The sequence below is a fragment of the Pipra filicauda genome, unplaced genomic scaffold (assembly GCF_003945595.2).
Source record: "Pipra filicauda isolate LSUMZ 115617 unplaced genomic scaffold, ASM394559v2 scaffold235_size1210477_pilon, whole genome shotgun sequence".
Classification (NCBI taxonomy): domain Eukaryota; kingdom Metazoa; phylum Chordata; class Aves; order Passeriformes; family Pipridae; genus Pipra; species Pipra filicauda.
Genome location: NW_024104349.1, coordinates 125,671 through 150,301, shown reverse-complemented (window position 1 = coordinate 150,301; position 24,631 = coordinate 125,671). Strand labels below are relative to the sequence as shown.

At 48.6% G+C, this 24,631-nt stretch overlaps 1 protein-coding gene across 4 annotated transcripts in view; it reads left to right on the top strand.

The window, feature by feature from the left end:
• FERMT2 (fermitin family member 2) overlaps positions 1-24,631 on the top strand; it is a 53,575-nt gene that overhangs the window by 22,416 nt on the left and 6,528 nt on the right. For 2 of the 4 annotated variants that reach the window (XM_027724377.2, XM_027724374.2), the window contains exons 3-12: positions 9,862-9,996; positions 13,603-13,635; positions 14,081-14,306; positions 14,412-14,514; positions 14,966-15,073; positions 17,062-17,196; positions 18,938-18,987; positions 21,656-21,780; positions 23,451-23,557; positions 23,917-24,138. In XM_027724377.2, coding sequence (XP_027580178.1) covers positions 9,862-9,996; positions 13,603-13,635; positions 14,081-14,306; positions 14,412-14,514; positions 14,966-15,073; positions 17,062-17,196; positions 18,938-18,987; positions 21,656-21,780; positions 23,451-23,557; positions 23,917-24,138 — 1,244 coding nt within the window. The remainder of the gene's footprint in view (positions 1-9,861; positions 9,997-13,602; positions 13,636-14,080; positions 14,307-14,411; positions 14,515-14,965; positions 15,074-17,061; positions 17,197-18,937; positions 18,988-21,655; positions 21,781-23,450; positions 23,558-23,916; positions 24,139-24,631) is intronic. The other 2 variants (XM_027724376.2, XM_027724375.2) reach the window with 1 other exon arrangement.

The following is a 24,631-nucleotide window of genomic DNA, read 5'->3' as shown; positions in this document are numbered from 1 at the left end:
CATTTAATTGGTGTGAGTGGGAATATCCTCACTGGAAAGTGGGATTTGGGGAGGTAGGAGATATGGCTCCATTGCAGAGCTCCTGCTAACCCATCGTCTCACATAACCACAAATGGAAAAATCCCCTTTTCCTCCATGATGAGGAAAAAAATTCTTCCATGTGAGGGTAGTGAGACCCTGGCACAGGTTGCCCAGAGAAGCTGTGACTGCCCCATCCCTGGAAGTGTTCAAGGCCAGGTTGGAAAGGGCTTGGAGCAACCCAGGATAGTGGAATGTGTCCCTGCTCATGGCAGGAATGAGGTGGTCTTTAAGGTCCCTTCCAAACCATTCCATGATTCTATGATTCTGTGATGGCTTTGTTTGATTCCAGCCCAGCAGACCTTGCTCATGCCCTTAAGCTGCTTCTTTCCATCATCCCCTTTCTCCTACTGCTGCCTGTATTTTTTTCCATGTGTCCTGGGAGCACTGAGGGACTCCAGGCAGGCTCTGCTGCTGCAGTGTGGGCACGTGGGAGAGGAAAAGCAAACAGCAAGTGTGAAAGTTTTTTCCCATGCCTTGTCGTTTCCTGCCCTGGCGATGCTCCTTCTCCTGGGGAAACGACATATGTTGGATCCACAGGGTGAGGGGACATGCTGTGACAGCATAAAAGCTCACATCCTTCTCCTCTGCCTCTGGCTGTGAAGATTTGGGACCTACACTGCCCTCCAGCCTGAGCAGGGAAGCAGGGATCATTCCAGATGATGCTGATGGGAGCTGGGAGCGCAGGGAGGAGGACTCAGTGCCGGAGCTGGGAGGAGGCAGCTCTGGGAGGAAACAGCTCCAAAATTCATGACTGCTCCCTCCCTTATCCACCCTGAGGCTGTGTAAGGCTGAGAAATTCCCTTCAGGCCCTTTTTTTTTCCCCTAGAGCCTCTTAGAACATCACACCCAACTCCTGCCTCCTAGTCCTCAAAGAGCTCCGTGTGAATTAGTCACCTGTTTTGAAAAACCAAGTCTGGGGAGCATCCTGTGCCGAGCAGTGGCAGCTTCCGTGCCCACATCCCATCTTAATCTGATCCCCAGCTCCCACGGGGTGAGGAATGCTGGAAAATTGGGAATCCTCTTATGTGGGGTAAGGGTGGTCCCATCTCAGGGAGCTTGTGGAGTGAGGAGGGATGGGATGCAGAGAGTCCCGTGAGGGTGATGAGCTGCTTCCCATCGCCTCTCCAGCCCCAAAATAAGGAGGTTCTCAAGACTCTGTGAGTGATGGGAAGGTGACAGCCAGCCTTCCTTTCTTCAGCCTCCAGCCACCAAATGCAACCCGAGCCGAGGTGACAGTGGCATTTGGGAGTGGTGGGATGCAAGCCCAGCCCAGGCAAGGAGACACCGTCCCGCAGTCCCGATGCCAAATGTGACCCTACCTTTTTTTTCCCTTTCTAAATGGCCTGTGCTCCAGGACAGAACGTCCTGTGACTCCTGAAGTATTTGTAACATTTCCACGCCCTCTCTTGCCAAAAAGACTTCTATAAAAAGCCACTGTTTGTTGATTTTTGGGGTTGTTGGTTGTTGTTTTTTTTTTTTTTCCGCAAAACTGAAACCCTTTGGTAGTCAGAGATGTGCAGTGTTCCCAGGGCTTGAGCCACGTCCCCTGCATGGTTGTTTTCCAGGAGCAAAGCTGTCTGGAGTTCATGGAATCATATAATATCCTGATTGGAAGGAAACCACAAGGATTGAGTCCAACTTCTGGCCCTGCACAGGAGAACCCCAAGAATCCCACCCTGTGCTTTTCCATTATAAACATCTTAAACCTTCTTTTCTTCCTTCGCACCCCGCTCATAAATAAAGTAGTGTTTCTCCTAAAATCATGGAGCCAAAATGGAGTCCTGGTAGATGCACATGAGCATCTTGGGGCAGGGCAGGTGGATTTGGGGAGCAACACCAGCATTCAGGAGGAATTTCTTCACAGAAGGGGTTGTTAAACATTGGAATGGGCTGCTCAGGGCGGTGGTGGAGTCCCCATCCTTCGGGGTGTTTATGGAGTGACTGGACGTGGCACTCAGTGCTCTGGTCTGGGTGACAAGGTGGTGATCGGTCACAGGTTGGACTTGATGGTCTTGGAGATCTTTTGCGACCTAAATAATTCTGTGATCTCAGGGTACAGTCAGTGGATGCTCAGCAGCCTCACGAAGATGCTTGGGGGGGGGGGGTGGCGTTCGCGTGCAGACGGACGCGCCGAAACACCAGGGAAGGGTTTACTGCCTTTCCCCGCCACGAGCAGAGAGGTTTGGCAGCAGCACAGCGATTTCTAAATATGTCCAGGGGATGGGTGTGGAAGGAAATCTTACCATTTCGAGAGCTGGCCAGATTGCAATGTACTCAGCCCTTTAACTGCGAGGCCCAAGTGTTCCGCTGCCAACGGCGGCGTCTTCCCCTTTTATTGCCTGCCCGTGTTCAGCTGTCGTGTAGGATCCAGACCAACCCCAGAAACTGGTGTCAGGGAAATAAGGAGATTTAATTACAAAGTGTCTGAAATGGAAAAAAAAAAACCCCTCCATTCTCCCCCCCTCTCTCCACCCCGGTCGTGTTCTGCCTGTCGAGCAGCATCAGGTTGTGTCACCGTGTGAGTCAGTGAATTTTTTCATCCTTACTCTGCTGTTGACAGAGACCCTTTAAATAGACTTTCATCCTGAGGACATAAGGAGATGCTGGCAAACCCAGTGCTACTGCCTTCCTTGGAATTATTGGGATTGCTCTTTATGGGCCGATGCAGAGGGCGTAAGTGGATTGTTTTCCTCTGGTTTGTGAGGCTTAATTTAATTGAGTTTAATTTGACTTTCGCTGAAGTTCAGCCACTTCAGGGCCAAGGCTTGTGGTTAGTGCTGCCTGTGCTCTGAGAGGCATCTGGATGACGGGAGTCTGGGGATTTCGTCCCACTTATGGAAAAAAACATCCAGACATTCAGTGTTTGTTGACTCTGCGTCTCCAATGGCCCTTTTTACTGGCCTGGCAGTAATGCTTGGCTCCATCACTGCTGCCTCCTCCTCTTCCTCTTCCTCCTCTGTCTCTGGGTACCACTCACATGGACATTCACACCACTACAAACCCCGCTGACCCCGTTTTTGGGTGGTTTTGCAGATCGTTGCTCCCTCAGCAAATCAATAAGTCAGCGGGCGCTTGGATTTTACCCCCAGAATTTGGGAAGGCTCCAGCAAAGCCCCTGCCAGGGGAAGCCCAAGTTGATCCTGCGCCCGTAGAGCTCACTGAGTATCTCAGGAGGCTTTGTGGGATGTCCTGACAAAGCTGCAGGGCCCCGTCAGCAAGTGGAGAGCTTGGCTTTTGCCCAAATAAATATTTAAATTCCTGGGCATCTGAAGAACCCATAATAAAATGTTCTGAATGTACAAACCTGGTAAACTGTGCTGGAGGGTGAGGACCTGCTCCATCAGATCCTGCCCAGAGTCCAGTACAACCACAGCCTTATCTCCAGGCACTTCAGAAGTTATGCAAGTCTTTTTTTTTTTTTTTTTTTTAGGTTTCTTTTTTCCCCCTCTGGTCTGTTTTGCAAAACTTTATCTCGACTGAATTTATGTTGAAGATAAGTCGGATACTTAATTCTGTAAACTTACACTGGGAAAAACGACCCACAGGATTCACTCCTTCCAAAGAAAAATACTTTTTTGTTGTTCTTTTTAAGTCTGAAGTGGAAGAAAAATTGAGTTTGAGGTCTCGTTTTTCTAAGGCTCATCATAGTGATGCACAAGGGCTGTAATTTTTATGAGTCATTGGTTCAAGGCAGCATTGATCCAGTGCAGAGATATCCCACTTCCCAGAGATATCCCACTTCAAAACACATTTCCTGGCGGAGGGTGGCTGGATCAGCATTAAAGAGAGGATTTCCCCTAAATGCTGTCTGTGCTACAAGTAAAATAAGGGAGTTTTTATGGTTCAAGGGCTAACCGGTTGAACCAACCCTCTGGCCTTTAAGGGAGCTGGAAGTGGGGTGGGAAATTGGCTGCTGAAAACTTCTTTGGTTCGTTAATTCTCCTTCTATATCAAAATATTCTTTATATACCACATTATTTTTCTTATGTATCGGAGCTGAATGTTGAAATTAGCGTGATTTCCCATAATTTTAATATTTGGGGAAGTTGATAAATACTCAGCCCATTCCAGTCAATGACGTCATCTCCCATATGTGGGTGATGCAAGAAATCCATGAATCTTAATTCCTTGTGGGAGGGAAAGCCCATCCCTTGGAGCACAGAAATCATCACTGTGGGTCCCCTGACCCCTTGCTGAGCTGACTGGTGGGTTCTGGGGAGTCTACATCTTGGATTAGGAAAAGAAGTAAAATCACCCTTTCTTCCACCCTGAGACACATGGATTTTGCTCCCATCTCTTCCCACCACTGCTTTCCAGTGCCCAGAGATGCTGTGGCTGCCCCATCCCTGGAAGTGTCCAAGGCTAAGTTGGACAGGGCTTGGGAGCAACCTGGGATAGTGGAAGGTGTCCCTGCCCATGGCAGGGGGTGGGACTGGGTGGTCTTTAAGGTCCCTTCCAACACAAACCATTCCGGGATTTCCATCACAACACATCCTGGGGGTTAAAGAAGCAGCAGCTGCAAGATTTATTTGGTGGAGTTAGTGCAAAAGAGGATAAATTGGGAATTTTGCACCCTGTGAAGCAGATTTTTTTTTTTTTAGAGTAATTTTTTTGGGTGCAGATGGTTCTCTGTGAAGAAGGAAGGTTTAATCCCAGCTCTGCTGTTCGTCTCTGGGTGGGAGATAAATGGGAACGGCTGGACCAGACAGGCTGTGCGGGGACTGGATGAGAAATGAGGGATTACACAGGGAAGGGGTTTCCCTTCAGCCAGAGGCAACACAGGCTGTAAAATGGCTTCATCCAAGAGTTGGAGAAAGTTCTCTTGGAGGTTGAGAGTCTTCTTCATGGTCATATTTCAGGCTCTGAAACTCTTCCTTCCAGGCTCAGGCATGACTAATCTCCTTTCCACAGAATTCTGCAATGGTTTGGGTTGGAAGGGACTTTAAAGATCATCTCATTCCACCCCCTGCCATGCATAGGGACACCTTCCACTAGCCCAGGTTGATCCAAGCCCTGTCCAACCTGTCCTTGGACACTTCCAGGATTGGGCAGCCACAGCTTCTCTGGGCAACAGATCCCCTAAATTTGATGGGGGACACGGACATGGATCTGCAGCAATGTTAGGGCTCAGCCACAGCTGCAGCTGGTCCAGCGTGGGCAGGAGATGCCATAATGCAGAGAGTTCCTGCTCAGGTCCAGCTGAAAAATGGTTTTGGAGCAGTTTCTGACTGGTGCTCTCCCCTCTGTGTGGATCATGTTGTGGATGGTTTCTGCTGGTGGCTGCCACCAGCAGTGCCAGGGACATTCAGTGAGAGGCTAGAGAGCTGGGTTTCTACATGCTTACACAATAAATAGAAATAAAATGCTAAAAGGCTCATTTGCAGTCAATTCTAGGAGATCTTGCCAGTGCCATCTGTCCCCTGTGTACAGACAAGGAACCTCTTGGAAAGCAAACACAGCCCAGACCCACGCGTCAATTGAAGAGTCAACACATTAGCTGTGTTCAGCAGGTCCCTTCTGCTGGCCCACCCACATCTCACTGACCCCTTTTTCCTTCAAAGTGACCTTTGGCAGCCTGGCTTCAGCTGGAAAATGTGGATGAAGAGGGTAACAGAGGATTTGGTGTGGGAATTTGAGGCCGGAGTCAAAACCTGGGGAGATGTTTTACCTCCAAGTGAACAACTCCAGCAAATGGACTCCTCCAGGTTCAGTGGCACTTAGTAAAAACCCATAAAATCCCAAACCTGTATAAAGGATTTGAATTTTTTTGCACCACTTGGACACTCTAAGGATCTTACTCTTGCTTTCATGGACAGAAAACATGGATTTCGGCCTCTGGAGCAGTTCCTTGTCCAATTTTTAGTTAACAGAAGCCCCATCATCCACCCTAGGATAGACTCTACTTCAGCTGCAGAAGTCAAACACCATGTTTTCTAAGCCCAACTCTATTTAAGACTGTTTGTACACTTGTGGATCATAATCTGGGGTGGGAAATAAAATCAGTGTTGCTCTTGATGCTTCGTCACTCTCTTGTTTTTAGCACAACAAGCTTTATTTTTAATTTTTCCTCACAGAACCCTAGAATGGTTTGGGTTGGAAGGGATATTAGAGATCATCCAGTTCCAACACCCCTGCCATGGACAAGGACACCTTCCACTAGCCCAGGTTGCTCCAAGCCCCATCCAACCTGGCCTTGGACACTTCCAGGGATCCAGGGGCAGCCACAGCTTCTCTGGGAAACTTGTACCAGGGCCTCACCACCCTCACAGCCAAGAATTCATTCCCAGTATCCCATCCAAACCTTCAGTTTAAAGCCACTCCTTCAGCTGGCTTCAGTGAGGTTGTAAAGTCTTGGAGTCCGTGGTACATCCCACAGAATGCTTTTGGGGAGGAATTCGCGGCTTATCCCGGGGAGCCGTGCTGAGCTGCAGGGATGCTCCGGCATCACAAGGATGTGCTGCCTCTGCCGTGCCCTGCAGCCATGTGCTGTTTGGAAGCAGCTGCCTGTATCCTTGTAACCCTCTTGACAGCGTCAGGAACAACTGAGGGACTATAAAAAGTCTCTTTTGATATCAGATGGTCAAGCCTTGGGCCGACTCCAAGAGATTGCTTCCAGGAGCCGGGCTTGGCCCGGAGCCCTTCTCCCGGCCTCCCTGAGTGGTTCCAGCTGAGAGGCTCCATCAGTTGCTAATGCACCATAAATAAACATCAGAGTCTAAACCTTGCTCCAAAATACCAGGGGAACTCCTCGTTTTGGGCTCTGCTGCCTGTTGTCCCCCGCGCGTGACCCCGGTTGTCCCAGCAGATTCTTCCTCCATGAGGTAAGCTGGCTGGGATAAATGGGAATGCGTGGAGCTGGCTGGATTCATGCTCTAGGTATTTGTTGCTAGAAATGGTCAAAAAGTTGGGCAGTGAAACTGGTGGGTGCAGGGATGGGGTTTAGTGGGGTGATGTGTGTGTAGTAATAATAAATCGGTGTTAAATTAAAGCTGAAATTAAATAAAGCTTATCTGTAAAAAGAAATAAAATAGATAAATATTATACGAATAAATATAAAAACCAAAAATAAATAATACAATAAATTTGGTATATAAAATAAAATATAAATATATATATAAAAATCTGACTATAGTATATATAGAGATATTTATATGTATAAAACATATATATATAATATTGTATATGTATTATATATATAAAATATATTTAAATCTATATATTTTAAATCTTTTTATAGATTTTAAATCTCTGTATATTATAGAGATAAAGAGATAAATCTACGTATTTATCTATATTGTTATATTATCTGCATATAGAGATAAATCTACGTATTTTTGGCCTGGAATTGTTCAAGGCCGGGCTGGATGGGGCTTGGAGCAACCTGATCCAGTGGAAGGTGTCCCTGCCCATGGCAGGGAGTGGAATGAGGTGAGCTTTAAGGTCCCTTCCAACCCAAACCATCCTGGGATTCTCTTACGTGATTGAAATAAATATATATAAATACATAAATAAAAATAAAGCTTAAATTAAATAAAGCTTATATAAAAATAAATAAAAATCTTAGTAAGCGTCTCTAGATATATAAATAAAAATAAAGCTTAAGTTAAAGCTGTGCCAGATGATGGTTTGTGATGGGAGACCTGCAACATAAAAGCTGTTTAAATCCAGATGTGCCCAACCTCTGGATTCAGGAACACCAGGGGCAGTGGGATCCATCCCTGGAAGTCACCTGGATGGGGCAAGTTCACAGCTGGATATTTTCCAGCCTGTTTTTAGTAAAGAAGGATGTTGGTGCGGGCAAGCACGAGCCAGCACAGCCACATCTGCCATGGGGGTGTGTCCTGCTCGGGTCACGTGTTGGCGACCAAATTCCAGTTTTAATTATAATCCCGCGCCTGGGAGTGCACAGGGAACTCCCACTGCTGCCAGCACGTGGTGAGATCTGAGCCCTGTAACTGCCCCTCCTTAGGATAATGACTTATTGTCTCCTTCAGCATTCCTCAGGGTGGGAAAATACAGCCTGGCTGCAGCCAGCTCCTGCTCCTCTGGCTCCTGCCCATCTTTTGCAGCAGGGATGGGATGAGGGGCTGCTTTCCATAGGGCATCCAAAGGCAAAGCTTGGCATGTCTCCACGCAGCTGAGAATTTTGGGGGGATATGTGCAAAAACCAGAGTGAGAAACAACACAGGGGCTTGAACATGGACAGCCACCTGCAGAGGAGACTCCAAAACTCCTTCCAGGCTCAGGCATGTGCCGTAATCTCCTTTCCATAGACTTGTCATAGAATCCCAAACTGGTTTGGGTTGGAAGGGACCTTAAAGCCCATCTCATTCCACCTCCTGCCATGGGCAGGGACACGTCCCACTAGCCCACGTTGCTCCAAGCCCCATCCAACCTGGTCTTGAGCACTTCCAGGGATCCAGGGGCAGCCACAGCTTCTCTGGGCAACCTGTGCCAGGGCCTCCCCACCCTCCCAGCTGGGAATTTCTTCCCAATATCCCATCTGAGCCTGCCCTGTGGCAGTGGGAAGCCATTCCCCCTTGTCCTGTCCCTCCAGGCCCTTGTCCAAAGTCCCTCTCCAGCTCTCCTGGAGCCCCTTTAGGCACTGGAAGGGGCTCTGAGGTCTCCCTGGAGTCTCCCCTTCTCCAGGCTGAACACCCCCAGCTCTCTCATCCTTTCTTTTCTCAATCCAAGCTGTATTTCAGAACTCTCCACCCTTTTTGCAGCCTTTCCCCATTGCAGTGGGATGGCTCCATGCCCAGGTCAGTGCTTTTCCAGGTCAGTTCCCACAAATCGACCGAGCCCAGTTTGGAGCAGACAGAGGGTTTTCCCCCATCCTGGTTTTCTCAGTGCCAGTGAGGGACCCCTGGCCCTGCTCCAGTCCCTTGGTGGTTTCCTTGGTACAATGGACAGTGGGCTTTGCTTTCCCAGGGAGTTCCTTCCCCCTTGGAAGCGACTGCAGCAGACCCAAAGAACAGCCTTAGTGGGAAATGACCCTAAAATCCTCTTTTTCATTGCTCCCCATGGCTTAAAACACAAACACACTGAGATGCTCCTCATTTTAAATGGTTTTTGAATTATTCAGGCTGGTCCTGGGCAGGGAAATGGAACAGATTTGCTGTGAAAAGGAAACCCTTTGGCCAAAATCTCTTTAAAAATTGGGTGCCTTAAATACAGGCTTTAAGGTCCAGCCTGTAACTGTGTAAATAAATTGCTTAACTCTTGGGTTGCTCCTGTGGGAGGGGGAGGACCTGGCCTGTTACCTACATGCTGATTTCCATTTCAATTTCTGTATCTATTTGTATTTCTACTTCTATTTATTTTTATTATTTATATATTATTATGTATTATTATACTATTGTATTATTATGCATTGTGTTTATATATTATTGATATTCATATTTTTATATTATTTGTGTTTGTATTATTTATATTTAATGAGTGGAAGTGGTACCAGGCTCTGCCACAGCCTCTACCAGTGCTTATATTTACATTTGAGTGTCTGTACCTGGGAAATTCCACATTTTATCCAAATGTTGTGTTACCTTACCAGCCAAGGACAGTGCTTGTTTCCAATAGGCTTGCAGGGAAAAAAGCTCTCAACTTGATTTTTAACCATTGCAAAGCAGGAAAATCAGCCAAAGGAGATATTAAACATTGCTGGATGTTGTTCCTAATGGAAGGATATTCTTTTTGTCCTCCTTTTTTTCCCCTTTTTTCGCCTTTTTTTCCCTTTTTTTTCACTCCTGCTGTTATAAAAGTGGTCCATTTTCTCCCCAGACATCAGGCATCCAGAAGAACTCTCCCTTTTGAGGAAACCCAGAGATCCATCAAAGAAAAAAAAGAAGAAGTTGGATGATCAGTGCGAAGACGACGCCTTCGAGCTGGAGGGTCCTCTGATCACGCCGGGGTCTGGTGAGCCAGGAAAAAAAATGGGAGGGGGGAAGAATGGCACTGCAATATCAGTCTGATTTAATTCCTTGAGGTCTGTGCAAGAAGCAGACCCCAAATAAATGGCACAAGTCCTGCAGGGCTGCAGCACTCGGTCACGGATGCATGTCTGGAGCTGTCACGCATTTCGGGGAGCAGAACAACACCAGGCTTCATAAAATAAACCAGAACACGAGTGTGGCCACTTTAACACTCAGATCATTTTACTGAGAGGTTTTCTTAAGGAAAACCGTTCCTAATGTCAAATTCCAGGTGTGTTTTAGGCTGTACAACTCTCCTACTCCCTATTTATAACCCAGGAAGAGCAGTGTTTTATTAATTGCATTACTGTTGCCTTATGTTAAGTGTGTAGCTGTGGATTTTAATGCTAAAAGAAACCCCTTTTATTGCTGTGTGGTAGTTTGCCAGTCTGAATTCCAGAACCAGAGCAGCACTGGGAAGAGAATTGCTGGTGGAGTAACGTCCCTGATTGGAATAACATCCCTGATGGAGGAATATCCTTGATGGAGTAACATCTCTTACCCCGGGCAGCAAATTGATGCAGGTGTTTGCAAGCAGAGGGTTTTTCAGCTCTGTTCTGTGGCTGCTGGAAGTCTGGTGTTTGAAGGCAAATGGCAGGAGTTTAAACCATCATTTTGGCCAAGTGGGAGCACTTTACCCCAAATGGACTTGCGGAGTCGGTGGCGCTGCCGGGCGGGCGAGACGCGTCTGGCTGCCAAAGCTCTTGGGTTTAAATCTCACAATCTGTGGGTAGCAGGGCAGCTTTGATTTAAAAAAATACCTTGGAATTCAGCAAACTTGTATTAATTGGTATTAAATTAACTGAAGGGAAGGTCATGAAGTGTGGTTAGTGCCAGTGGTGGCACTGGGCTTGCAGGCAGAAAGGTTTTTGCACCACGATCTCCGCATCAAACCATCAGCACGGATCTTGGCAAGGGAAAGATAATCCCTGTTTTGCTCTGATCCTGCACTTTCTCCTCTCAGTTACTTAAAAATGCTTCTGGACTAGTCCCTCTCCCACTCCTGGCTCAGAGATATTGGGCAAGGCTCCAGCCAATTTTCATTTCCATTTGGCTTTTTCATCTTGAAAGTCTGTACGAAGCCTTTCCAAAAGCCAGTGTTCACGGAGAGAGAGCATCTCTGTTGGATTAATAGGAAATACTTGGCCTGCTTTGGGGGAAATGTAGGCAGAAGAGAGGGTTTTATTTTAATTATTTATTGCTCTTTCAGTGAGTCACTTTGCTGGTTTTGCTTTCCCTGTGAATGAAATCACTTGCAGCAGGTTGAATTCCTGCGCGTTCAGGTGCCATTAGATAAAAGTCGTGGTTTTAATCTGAATAAACTGTTCCTAGCGTTGTTCCAACGCCAGTCCGTGTGCTGAACGCTTCTGAAAAACAAGTTAATAATTCAGGATGTGCTGGTTTCAGTGTGTGGGGATGTACTGGGTGTGTTTTGTCACTGAGCATCCCAAACCTGGCAGTGAAACCATTTAAACCCCAGTCAGCAGGGCTGCCAACACTCCCACAGGCCGTGTTGCCCAACACTTTCCATTAGAAGGCCTGTTTTCACTTGTTTATATAAATTAGCCAAATTTGTAGCTATTTCTACTGGAACTTTCCATGACATTGCCTGGCCTAGGGCAGATTTTTTAAGGGAAGCTTCTTTTGAGATGTTTCAGGTGTTTGGAGAAGTCGATGAGGAGAACAGTGGAGGGGAAGCTTTGCTCTGATGGAGCGAACACTCGATCAGAGGAATGTGAGGGGGATATCTGTGGAAAAACCTGCCCAATTTGAGGCAAGAAGTGGGATTTTTCTTTTGTTGGTCCAGTTGATGCTCAGCCCTGTGTGCTTGAGCCACGTGAAGGCTGAGGCTGAGTCACTGCAAGGATGGATGGGGAGGAGGCAGGAGCATCCTTCGGGATGTGGTTGACGGATGGTGTTGGTGGTTTACTGCTGGTTCTTGTTGGACTGCTCTGCTCCAGTGTTGTAACAGCCCATGGGGAGAGCACCTTTCTGCTGCTTTTATAACCATAGAATCATAGGATATCTCAAGTTGGAAGGGACCATAAGGATCATCGAGTCCAACTCCCATCGTGTAAGTACCTGGTCTGAGTACCTGGCAAATCATCCCTGGCCTTCTCCTTGCAAGTGTGAAGCCTGAAGGGCGGTATCTGCATCCCTTCATCATTTCTGCTGCTTTTTTTGCTCATGCCTGAATCTGTCTTGATGGAGGTACCCACAGTGCTCACTGGTCCCATCCAAACCGGGATGCCAGCAAAACTAGGAGGGACATTAAAAGCATCCTGATGGTTTTCTTTTATTTGGTGGTTTTCACTTTTATTTTCCATCCTGTCAGGCAATTTGGAATCCCATTTCTATATTATTTGGTGTTTCCTAGCCAGAAAGTTGGCAGTCATGGGCATGATGCTGCTGATTCAAACAGTTCCTCCTGCTCCTTGAGGAAAAATGAGGGTTTGGAAAGGTTTTTTTATTGGTTTGGTCTTGGAATTTTCCAGTCTAGCTCAGCTGTGTGCCCTTCCTTGTGCAACGAGGGAGGAGGGATGGTTTGGAGTGAGGAGGAGGTGGAGCATGGCCCGAGGTGGCGGTTCAGAGCAGCAGGAGGTGGCACAAATGACCTTGTTTGTGGCATCTCAACCCTGTCACTGCCTTCAACACCCTCAGCAGTGCTCTGGGAGGGAGGGTGATTTGAAAAGGACACGGCCCTTTCCCAAAAATCCAGTTTGTTGTGGGACCTTCCAGGTCCTGGTGGGCAGATTTATGCCCAGCAGATGCTGCTGAGTGAGCTCGTTGCCTGGTGTACGTACGCAGCGGAATTCCTGGCATTAGGACATGGTGGTTGATCCTCCCTTCTTTTGAAAATCTGGATTTTATATTAACATAAAAGTCAATGTTCTTGTGAGATGAATAGGGGCTGTTTCATTGAGTGGTTTAGGTTGGAAGGGATATCAAGCCCATCCAGTTCCACTCCCGGCCATGGGAAGGGACACCTTCCACTAGACCAGGTTGTTCCAAGCCCCATCCAGCCTGGTCTGGAACGCTTCCAGGGATGAGGCAGCTCTCTGCTCAGCTCTCAGCTATTTTGGGGTGTGAGATACCAATCTGTGATTTGCTTGTTTCTCTTCAAAAAGACTCACTTTAAAAGGTTTGGGCGGGTTTTTCGAATGCTGTGAATCCGTACGAGCCGCAGAGCTTTGAAAGGCCTGTGAGTAACGTGTGCTTTGGGATCAGTTTTGCACCACGTCGCACCACCCGCTCAGCACATTAATACCAAACGTGTGTGGCCATCTCAGCAAGCTTTTCCATCCGGGAAATGCCGCGTTCTGTGCCCGGCTGTTCTTGTGACATGAGTAAAATAACGTGAAGTCACTCGGGTTGCTTTGCTGCCGAGTCCACCAGCGCCGCTGCCAACACTCCATTGGGGTGGTTCAACCTCACCTGTGCTGTTCTGCCTCCTTCTAAAAATGCCCATTTTTGGCTTCTGTCCTTTCCTGCTCTCCGGGTGACTTTCTCTCGCCTTCTCACTTCCCTCCTTTCTTTTCCCTCTCCATAGGCACCGATATTCTTTACATCGGCCCCGTCAAAGGTGAGCTCCACCTCAGTAGGACTTTTACCCTCTGCCTCTGGTCTCTTTGGCTGCACCCTTAGTTTATTTTCCTGCTCCTCTAAAACCTTTGACTTCCAAAATCTTTAAGCAACAGGTAATACCGGTAAGTCGGGGGCCACTCATGTCCCAGGTGCCACAGAGACTCAGGGGGCAGGATTTTCCCGGCATGGGAGACCTGTGTCTTTTCCCACCGCGTGGGATGGAATGAGTTTTCCATCAGTTTTGCTCTTGGAGAAGAGCCGAGAGAGAGAGAGGAGAGGAGAGGGACGGTTTTCCGTGGGAGAACAAGCAGCGCAGTGTTTTCCCATTGTGGAAAGATAATGGTGGAAAAAGGGAAGGTTTTTTTTCATCCGTTGGCTGGGTTGGGAGCAAGGCAGGGCTTGTCCCAAAGCTAACTCCCGGCTTTTATTCCCCTTGCTGGTAGGAAATATCTATTCAAGCCCAGGACTGTATAGCAAAACGATGACGCCGACCTACGACGCCCACGACGGCAGCCCCCTGTCACCCACCTCCGCCTGGTTCGGTGACAGCGCCCTGTCGGAAGGGAATCCGGGAATCCTGGCCGTGAGCCAGCCCGTCACCTCCCCAGAGTCCTTAGCAAAAATGTACAAGCCCCAGACGCTGCTCGATAAAGCCAAAATCAACCAAGGGTGAGTGGAGGAGTCGAGGATTTGGGGTTGGTTTTTTTTTTTGCTGATTTTAAATTGCGTCGCCGGAGCGTTTTGTGTGTGTTATCCCGTGTTGGCAATTCACAGGTGGCTGGATTCGTCCCGATCCCTGATGGAGCAGGAGGTGAAAGAAAACGAGGCTTTGCTACTGCGGTTCAAGTACTACAGCTTTTTTGACCTGAATCCAAAGGTACAGAGCTAGTTGTTTCACTTGCATCTTGCAGGCAAAGGCTTGGAGCAAAGGATGCCTGGATCTCTTAACGTGCTTTTGTGTTGGTAAACCTTCCCCCAAAAAAACCATGAAAATTTGAATGGAGTTTGAAAATGGGTCGTGCAGGAATCAAACACAGGATTTGTGCTCCCTATATATCAGCTTCCTAATGTTTAGGTGTTGCTAGAGATGCTCTGAGGGGTCTTAGAGCCACTTCGCTTCGGTGGCAGAGGATTTTCAGTCTCGGATTGAAGTGTTGTGTTGAGAGGTCAGAGAATCCCGGAATGGTTTGGGTTGGAAGGGACCTTAAAGACCAGCTCATTCCAACTCCCTGCCATGGGCAGGGACACCTTCCACTAGATGAGGTGGTTTGTCCTGAACTGGGCACGTACGTTTTCCGACGGTTCCGTGTTTCTGTGCTGTGCCGCAGTACGACGCCATCAGGATCAACCAGCTGTACGAGCAGTCCAAGTGGGCGATTCTGCTGGAGGAGATCGAGTGCACGGAGGAGGAAATGATGATGTTTGCAGCACTGCAGGTGGGACAGAGCCTTGAGACGCTGATGGTTTGGGTTAAACTTGATTTTGTGGCTTTGCGGGTTTCTCCGTTGATTATCCTGATAAGTGAAATCATGGAACCACAGACTGGTTTGGCTTGGAGGGCACCTTAAGACCATCTCGTTCCACCCCCTACCATGGGCAGGGACACCTTCCAGTAGACCAGGTTGCTCCAAGCCCCATCCAACCTGGCCTTGGACACTTCCAGGGATGGGACAACCACGGCTTCTCTGGGAAACCTGTGCCAGGGCCTCACCACCCTCACAGCCAAGAATTTCTTCCCAATATCCTATCTAAACCTACTCTCCTTCAGCTTAAAATTGTGTATTTTAAGCCTCACCTGGTGGGAGCTTGGCCTTCTCAAGCTGGTAGAAGTTGGATCACTTCCCGTCTCCTAATCCTCAATTGAGTTTACTAGATTTATTTTGAATTTAAATGTTTGCTGCTGATTATTTCTCGTGAAAAATAACTTCACCTTCTTTTACCAAACGTGTTTATATCTATCTTAACTTTTAGTTTTGCACTTTCTTAAACCCACCCAATACGTACACGGTGTTACTGAACTGTGCCTTTCTGGCCCTGTGCCCCCTAAACAGCTGGGGATAATCTGTGGGTTTCCCAGAACTATTTATTTATATCTGTTTTATGAAGTATTCGGTGTGATTTGGCATAAATGCTACACCTGCTATTGACTTCTGTGGGACGGATGGCAGACATTTATTCCGTGTGGTCTGGCACGACTCGTCGCTGTAGGATGCAGGAATGTCCCCCTCAGGAGCAGGGCTGTCTGCTCCAAGGGCCCCTCCCAGGAAAAAAACGAGAGAAAACAGAAATATAATGACTCAGTTTACATCCCAGCACTCCAGAGTGGGTTGAGCACAGTCCTTCCTGTGAGATTTCATGGATGTTTTGGTTTTCTGGGGCAAAAACAGATGCAAAGACACAGAGTCACGGAATGGTTTGGGTTGGAAGGGACTTGGTCCATCTTGTTCCATCTTGTTCCAACCCTCTGCCATGGGCAGGGACACCTTCCACTAGCCCAGGTTGCTCCAAGCCCTGTCCAATCTGGCCTGGAACACTTTCAGGGATGGGGAAGCCACAGCTTCTCTGGGCAACCTGTGCCAGGGCCTCAGCACCCTCATAGGGAAGAATTCCTTCCCAATATCCAATCTAACCTTGCCCTCTGGCAGTGGGAAGCCATTCCCCCTTGTCCTGTCCCTCCAGGCTCTTTGCCAGCTCTCTTGGAGCCCCTTTAGGCACTGGGAAGGTGCCCCTGGAGGGAACAGCCCCATCCACCAGCAAGTGTCCTGGTTTGTACTGGGCAAAGCATCACCAGAGGTCAAGAGAGGTGATCCTGCCCCTCTGCTCGGTGCTGGTGAGGCCACACCTGGAGTACTGGGTCCAGTTCTGGGCTCCCCAGGGCAAGAGAGACATGGACAGACCAGAGAGAGTCCTCAGTGATGGGCCACAAGGATGATGAAGGTCCGGGAACATCCCTCCTATGAGGAAAGGCTGGGATTGTTCATCCTGGAGAAGAGAAGGCTCTGGGGGGTCTTACTAAGTACATAAATACCTGGTGGGAGGCAGGGAAGGAGTTGGACAGAGGTGCCCAGTGGCAGGACCAGAGGCTGTGGACACAACCTGGAACACGGGAGGTTCCCTCTGAACATCAGGAAACACTTTTTTACCGTGAGGGTGACTGAGCACTGGCACAGGTTGCCCAGAAAGGTTGAGGAGTCTCTATCAAAGTTACTCAAAATCCAACTGGACATGGTCCTGGACAACATCTGGAGGCAGGGAGTTAGGACCAGGTGACCTCCAGAGGTCCCTTCCAATCTCAACCAGTCTGTGATGCTGTGGAAAGAGCAGCTCTGCCCTGTGGGGTCCAGAGAGGTCCTTCAGGGGTTGTGCCGCCGACTCCTTGAGCTGAAAACATCCAAGATGGTCATTCCTGTGCCTTGCCTTCCAGTACCACATCAACAAGCTGTCCATCATGTCCTCGGAAAACCACCTGAACAACAGCGACAAGGACGTGGATGAGGTGGATGCTGCGCTCTCGGACCTGGAAATTACCTTGGAAGGTGGCAAGACATCCACCATCCTGGTAAGGGTTACAGGCACACCATGTGTGTCCCCTCCTTCCCTCCTGGGAATCTTTCCAGGCTTCCAACCTTTTTTATTTCCTTCCTCTCCCTTTTTTTTTGTCCTATTTCTCTATGAGAAAGTTGCCCCCAGCCCAGTGAAGCGACACAAAACATAGACCCCCAATAATATTTGCTTTAAAATAGGGGATTTTTTAGATACTGAGGGATAGTTCTGGGGGCAGGGAACCACAGAAAGTGTCTGGAGAAGTCCTGGAGGAACCAGAATCTTACTGAATCCTCGCTACAGCAAGCCACCTTCCTGATGAAATAATGGAAAACTAAATTTAAATGCATGTGATCTCTGTCCTCACTACTGACTTTCCCAAATACTGAGTTCTCCACGCTGAGGTTTCTCTTCCTCTGTTTCTAATTCATGTTTTACAGCACCTAAAACGGCTGCTGTGATTTTCAGAACTAATTTATGCTTATGAAACCTTACTTTTATTGCACTGGATTTTAGCCTATGTCTCTGTTTCAGAGGATTTGGGGGGGGCGTTTCAAATATGCTGTTTTAACGCTCGTTTTCCACCTTTAAAAATGTAAGGGTTTAAAATTAAAATGCATTAAAAGGGCTCAGTCCTGTCAGTCTTGGCCCAGCACAGCTTTTCCAGGCTTTCTGCACATTTATACCGTCTCTAAATTTCATTTTAAGTTCTTTCCAACCCTAAAATCCCTGAAATTTTCCGGTTTTACACTTCATATAATTTTTTTTTAAGTGTTTATGAAGGGTCTTTTTGAAGTTACACCCATGCTTAGATGCTGTATTGGCATTAACAACAGCAGAGCTTTGCAATATAAAGCAGTGGCTGCGACAGAAACGACGACAAATTTTTATCACCGAGACATATTTTCTAATTTCTTCTCAAAACCAGATTTGGAACACACCACTAAGGAACAAACCCTGCCAGATAAGAGCACAGAGGACAATGATTCATCCAAAAAAACCCCCATCCCTTTCCGTAGGGCTTGCAACCAGAGGAGCCATTTCCAGATGCATTCGAGTAATTGAATACGGATAATGGGCAATTACTGGATTGTTTGTTTAGATTCTGCTTTTTTTTTCCCTGTGGTATCTATAAACAGTTCACTGCAGACTGAAAGTAAACTGTCCTGTGCTGCTACTGGAAGCTGCTGGAGCAATCCTTCCTTTTTCTATCCCTCGAAAACCCTCGAGTTTCAGCTCCCGGGAGTTGCAAGTGCCCCCCTGTACATTTTCCTCATGCAAAAAGGGAATTTAAACTCAATATCTAAAGATCCAGTGGGGGAGGGGAAAGTCTTTCTAGACACAGAGATCCCTTCTCCAGTCAGATTTCTGTGGAGGTGCATCTTTTCCTTTTGTTTGGAGCATAGGGAAGTAACTGAAGGAGGAGAAAAATCCCCGTGCGAACACGAGCCACTGTGACCGCCCGTGACCTCGCGGGTGGGAATTGGCTCCTGCAACAGCAGGAATTCCTCAAAGGAAAATAAAACCTTGTCCTCTGCTTTCCGAACAGCCCTGCTGGGCTGTGCCATAGATTTTTTTCACCGTTCGATTCTCCCGGGAAGCGGCTCTGAGGCTTTCTCAGGAGCAGTTTTAGTGGCCCCATGAGCCGCGATGTTGCCCCCCGGCTTCCTCCCCTGCACCACATCCCTTCCCTCCCGGATCCACCGTCCCGGCTCCGCTGGGGCAGGCGGGTGAATGGGATAATCTTTGATTTTCAGGGTGACATCACTTCCATCCCGGAGCTCGCCGACTACATTAAAGTCTTCAAGTAAGTGCTGATGGGAAGAGCCGCTCGTGAAACTGGTAATGGCAATGAATAATTAATGGTCCTACCTCTTAACATCCTTTTTTTTTTTTTTTTCATCTCCTGACCATAAGATATTCAAAATATTCAATACTTGAAGTTGATTAGTTCTTAAATAAAAAATTCAGGATGTTTTCCTACTGGGAGGGTTTGCTGCAGCTCATAGCCATCAACATGTGCTGGGTTATTTCTTTAACACATTTACTGCCCAGGAGATAATAAACCATCCTGAAAGATAATAAACCATCCTAAAATTAGGAGTGAGACCTAAAAACCCTCCTCAAACACTTCTCCTCATTTGCTGGATGAATTCTAAGCCAGTCTCTCCAGCCTCTCCGTGCCAGAAGGAGCAGGTTAAGTTGACTCTGCTCCTCTTCCAGCTCACTCAGGATTTAGGGATTTTTTTTTTTTTAGTGTGCTTTGACTCGGATGGTGGAACGTGGAAACCGGGAACAGCAGTGTCTGGGCTTGGAGTAACATTTTTGGCAGCCACGACTGTCTTTTGCAATTTATTGCCGGCTGAGGCGAGGGATACAGTGAAAGTTCTGGAAACTGGGAATAGTGATGAGATTTCACAGCAGAACTGCAGGATAGAGGGGGGGGAAAAAAGGCTGTAGGAAGCAAAATAGCTCTGGAACAAGCCTTTATTTTATTAATTGTTTGGTTCTGGAGCCAGAACCTGGCACTTACAGCTCTGAAAAACTCCTTCTCCCTCTCCAAAGGCAAATTAATGAGGTCTCTGCGTCTGTCTGGGCTTGTGGTCTGGCTTAATCAGGGCAAAGTTTCAGGGCTGCAGCCCCTCAGTGGGTGTTTCTTCCCTCCCTTGAACAAACAAACAAACAAAAAACTTGTTCTTCCCTTTGATCTGCTGATTTGCCAATAAAATTAGGCAGGACTCAGGGAGCTAATTGCCTGCAAATTGGAGCACCAGGAGATGGAGCAGCCAGAAGCTGCCGGTTCCTCGCCCAGTGAAAGCCTAAAACCCCCTGGGGTTAGGACTTAAAGCTGTCAAATTGAACAGAGAATTCCATTTGCTCCTAAAAATGGGGGTCAAGAGGTATTTTAGTGCCAGCAATCCAATGTAAATGGCACGATGTTCAGAGCTGGCCCAGCTTTGGATGTGCCTCTTGTCACACTTCACTTGGAGAGGAGCTGCAATACATGTCCCTAATATTCCATAGATTTAGCTCCTGTAAATATGTCCTTGTATGTGCCTGGTGTTGCTGCAGAGAGTTGGGATGTTTCTCTCTTCCCTGCAAGCCAAAATCATAGAATTCCAGAATGTTTTGGGTTGGAAGGGACCTTAAAGCCCATCTCATTCCAACCCCCTGCCATGGGCAGGGACACTTTCCACTAGCCCAGGTTGCTCCAAGCCCCATCCAACCTGGCCTTGGATGCTTCCAGGAATGGGGCAGCCACAGCTTCTCTGGGCAACCTGTGCCAGGGCCTCACCACCCTCACAGGGAAGAATTCCTTCCCAATATCTCCATACATTATGTCCAGCATCAAAATGCCCTTCCTGCAATTTAAAGGAGCCCCCCCCAAAAATCCAAAGGCAATAAAGATGCATTAAGGCATCTTTAACGAAGGATGGAAAAACCTGCACGTGTGGGATGGCTTGGCTGGAGGCTGGTGACTTCTTCCATAGTGGGAAGCAGCTTTCCAAGGAAATTGTGGTTGTATAGTTTTCCCTGGTTGTGTGTGTGCCAGGGCTTTTGGAGGAGGAGGAAATCCAGCAAGGGCAGGAGGAAGCAGCAGATGCCCCAGCTCAGGTGTCCATCACAGGAGTGGGAGCAGGGAGGTTCAGGCAGACATTGTTTCTCCCCCATGTCCCTGATTTCCTTCTGACCTGAGCAGCCTCCAGCTTGCTTTTGCTTGGACATGGAAGTGCAGATCCCTGAGGACAAGCAATTGGGGCCATCACATATTTGATCCCTGCAGATGAGAGATCAGCAGCTGTTTCCGGGATGGAAACATGAGAAATGTGTGAGAGGCTGCAGATCCAGCCTTAGAATAAGGTTTATAAATTAGGGAAGGTTAAAAAATTCGAATACTTGGAGCTCTGCAAAGGCCCTGGGCTCGTGGTGGGATGAGCTCAGGGTCCCACCCTGCCAAGTGGTCGCTTTGCTTTGCTGCACATTTGCAGGGCCATCAGTTCTCCTGCAGAATCAAGCAAAATCCATGCTTTCCTTAGAAAAGAAGTGAACCTTTTGGAGTGTGGAGTGTTTAAATTCAAAACAAGTGCACTCGTGCGTGCGTGTGGCTGACGAGTCCTTGGAAGTGCCGCTTCCCTTTGGAGCTCCAGCAAAGTGGTTCCAGTTCCGTGTGGTGGGTGGAGAGGCAGGTTTTGCAGCGGTTCAGGGACGTGTCTGTTTTTGTAACAGAGTTCTCCAGCTCCCCCCACCTTGCCCCAAATTACCTCCATGGGATTGAAGAGCCCTAACTTGGCATTGGAGCTCAACTCGGCAGTGAACGGATGGCTGAGCCCCCGGGCAGGGACTATCCCAGGGGTGGGGGAATAACCCAGGCTGCTGACAGCAGGTTTCCAGGGGTGAAATAATGAGTTTCCTGGTGCAGCAGCTTGTTTTTAGGAGCTTAAACCAAGCGTGATGTCCCTCCATGTGTCTGGCAGGCCCAAGAAGCTGACGTTGAAAGGCTACAAGCCCTATTGGTGCACCTTCAAAGATACCTCGATCTCCTGCTATAAAAGCAAAGAGGAATCCAACGGGACTCCTGCTCACCAGATGAACCTGAGAGGTAAGAGAAGAGTGAGGTGAGGGAAGAGAAGCTGCTTTTTATTCCAGTAATAGGCTGTTCCTCCTGCATCTTGCTTTCCCACTGCTTTATCACCTCGGTGTGGCGTCCCAGGGTTGGGTAAATGTGTTTAAAGGAATGAGGTGACTGGGTTTGATGGTGTGGCACAGACTTGGACTTCTAGACAGTGTGATCCCACAGAGAAGCACCAACAGCTCCCCAGTAGCATGAGGAGACAACTTACAGAATCATGGAATGGTTTGGGTTGGAAGGGACCCTCAAGACCATCTCATTCCAACCCCCTGCCATGGGCAGGGACACCTTCCGCTTGCCCTTGTTTTTGTCATACTTAGTTCAGTCACAATCCCCACGGCAAAAAAAAGAGTTTAAGCTGGGAAGAACAGACCATTCTCCTCCTCTGCTGCCTTAGATTATTTTCCCTCTTCTGCCCGGTGCTGGTTGGGAGCAGCCTCACTGCAAGCCTCGGGTTTTTAAATTCCTACAGTTGCTGGCTTTCCTTGTGTCAAGTTAAACATTCCTGCTCCGGCAGCCACGGAGCTGCAGAGAGAGCTCATTTGTTTTCCCCGTGGAGGCAGGAGCAGATGGGATGCCAAGCGACCTCGGGCTGCTGTCGGAGCGAAGCCTGGCCCGCAGGACCTTTTTGGGAGCTTTTGACAGATCTGCTGTGACGGCACTTTTAAAAAATCTCGGAGGCGGCGTTGAAGCGGCGCCTGGGAGGACTTGGCTGCTTCAGTTCATCACGCTCCGTGTTTATCCAGCCACTTGGAGTTCTCTCCAGACTCCGGGAGCAGGATGCTCACACCTCACCGCTCACTGTAGCAGCCAAAATCATGGAATCACAGACTGGTTTGGGTTGGAAGGGACCTTTAAGACCATCTCATTCCACTCCCCGGCCGTGGGCAGGGACACCTTCCACTAGCCCAGGTTGCTCCAAGCTCCAAGACCTGTCCAGCCTGGCCTGGAACACTTCCAGGGATGGGGCATCCCATCCTTGCATAAATAACATAGAGGGGTTTCAGGGTGGGAGTCAACACCCATCTAGTCACCTTTTTGTATCCTTTCACAAAAGGAAATATCAGGGAAAGGCTCTTACCCCAGAGGGTTGTCAGGCACTGAACAGGCTCCCCAGGGCAGTGGGCACGGCCCCAAGGCTGACAGAGCTCAAGGAGGGTTTGGACAACGCTCCCAGGGACAGGGTGGGATTGTTGGGGTGTCCTGGGCAGGACAGGGAGTGATTCTTGTGAGTGACCTCAGTGATCCTTGTGAGTCCCTTGCAACTCAGCATATTCTAGGAAAATTTTGGGGTATTTGCCAGCCATGGGATCCACTCACAAGGCCAGGCAGGATCCACAAGGTTAATTCTATAGGCATATGTCAGCTTCAGTTTTGTTTCTTTCAAATCAAGTCTTGCTTTTCCCCCCGCAATTTTCCCGTCACTTGGAAAAAGAGACATCTGACAATGGGTTTTGTCCCTGCTGTGTGGAGTGTTCATCCCCTGGAAGATGTGGTACAAACATTTGGCAGCACTGAGACCCTCTACTTGGAGAACTTTGCCTTTTCTTTCCCTGTTTTTGCTTTTCCCCCCTCTTTTTCAAGCATAGTTCCTCCCCCCCCCCCCCCCCCCCCGTTAAACACTGGCTCCCTCATTGCAGGATGTGAAGTTACCCCTGATGTGAACATCTCTGGTCAGAAGTTTAACATCAAACTCCTGATTCCGGTGGCAGAGGGGATGAATGAAATTTGGCTGCGCTGCGACACCGTAAGTATCACTTGGACTTGGCCACCTCTTCACCCTTTCCCCACCATCAGCTCATGCTGAGGTGCTGTTAAGTAAAAAACAGGTAGAAAATGCCCTCGCCTGTGTCTGACCTCAGCATTCCAAACACATTCCAACTCCCTCACCTGTGAGCGCGGAGCAGAAAATCATTCCCTGCTCTTCCTTGGCTTTGTCCTGTGGTTTTAGCCTACGCATTGGCTGGATTTCTGGCTGTCCTGGTGCACGTTTGAGTCTTCTGGGGGGCTGGAATTGGAATGGAGGCTCCCTGGAGTTTTATCTGGGGGGTCTGGTGGTCGCCCCACGGCTCTGACGGGCGCGGGTCTCTGTTTTTGGGGGGGCAGGAGACGCAGTACGCCAGCTGGATGGCCGCCTGCCGCCTGGCCTCCAAGGGCAAGACCATGGCCGACAGCTCCTACGGCATGGAAGTGCAGAACATCCTGTCCTTCCTGAAAATGCAGCATTTGAACCCGGACCCGCAGCTGATCCCCGAGCAGATCAACACCGACATCAACCCCGAGTGCCTGGTCTCCCCTCGCTACCTGAAGAAGTACAAGAACAAGCAGGTACGTGCTGGCCCAGCGCGGTGTTGGCGTTGGCGTTGGCGTTGGCTTTGGTGTTGGTGTGGTCTGGGCTGACCGGGCACGTGTTTTGGCAGTAGCTGGTGTCTAACACGACGTGTTTTTCGGATGTCTTCACTTTCGTGGGGTGCACGTGGTTGCTAAAATGAGATGTGACTGACCCGAAGGGTGTGGTTTGGATGCAGCACCTGGGGATGGCACCCACCACCTGAACCGTGCCGGGTGTTGTGTGATGTGCACGTGCACAGCCCGGGCAGCGGGGAGTCTTTAATTGTAAATACGTTTAAAATTGGGTTACATTTATTTTAAATGAATTTTGGGAATGGTTCGGCCCCTGCTGATGAGTGATGGTGGAGCGATGGGGTCAGCTGCCCCATCTCTCCCCACAGCTGGACTCAATCCCCGGTGCTGGGATTAAAACCCCATTCCCCCGCACAGAATCCATGGAGAAATCCCCAGGATCAGCGGAGTTGCAGTT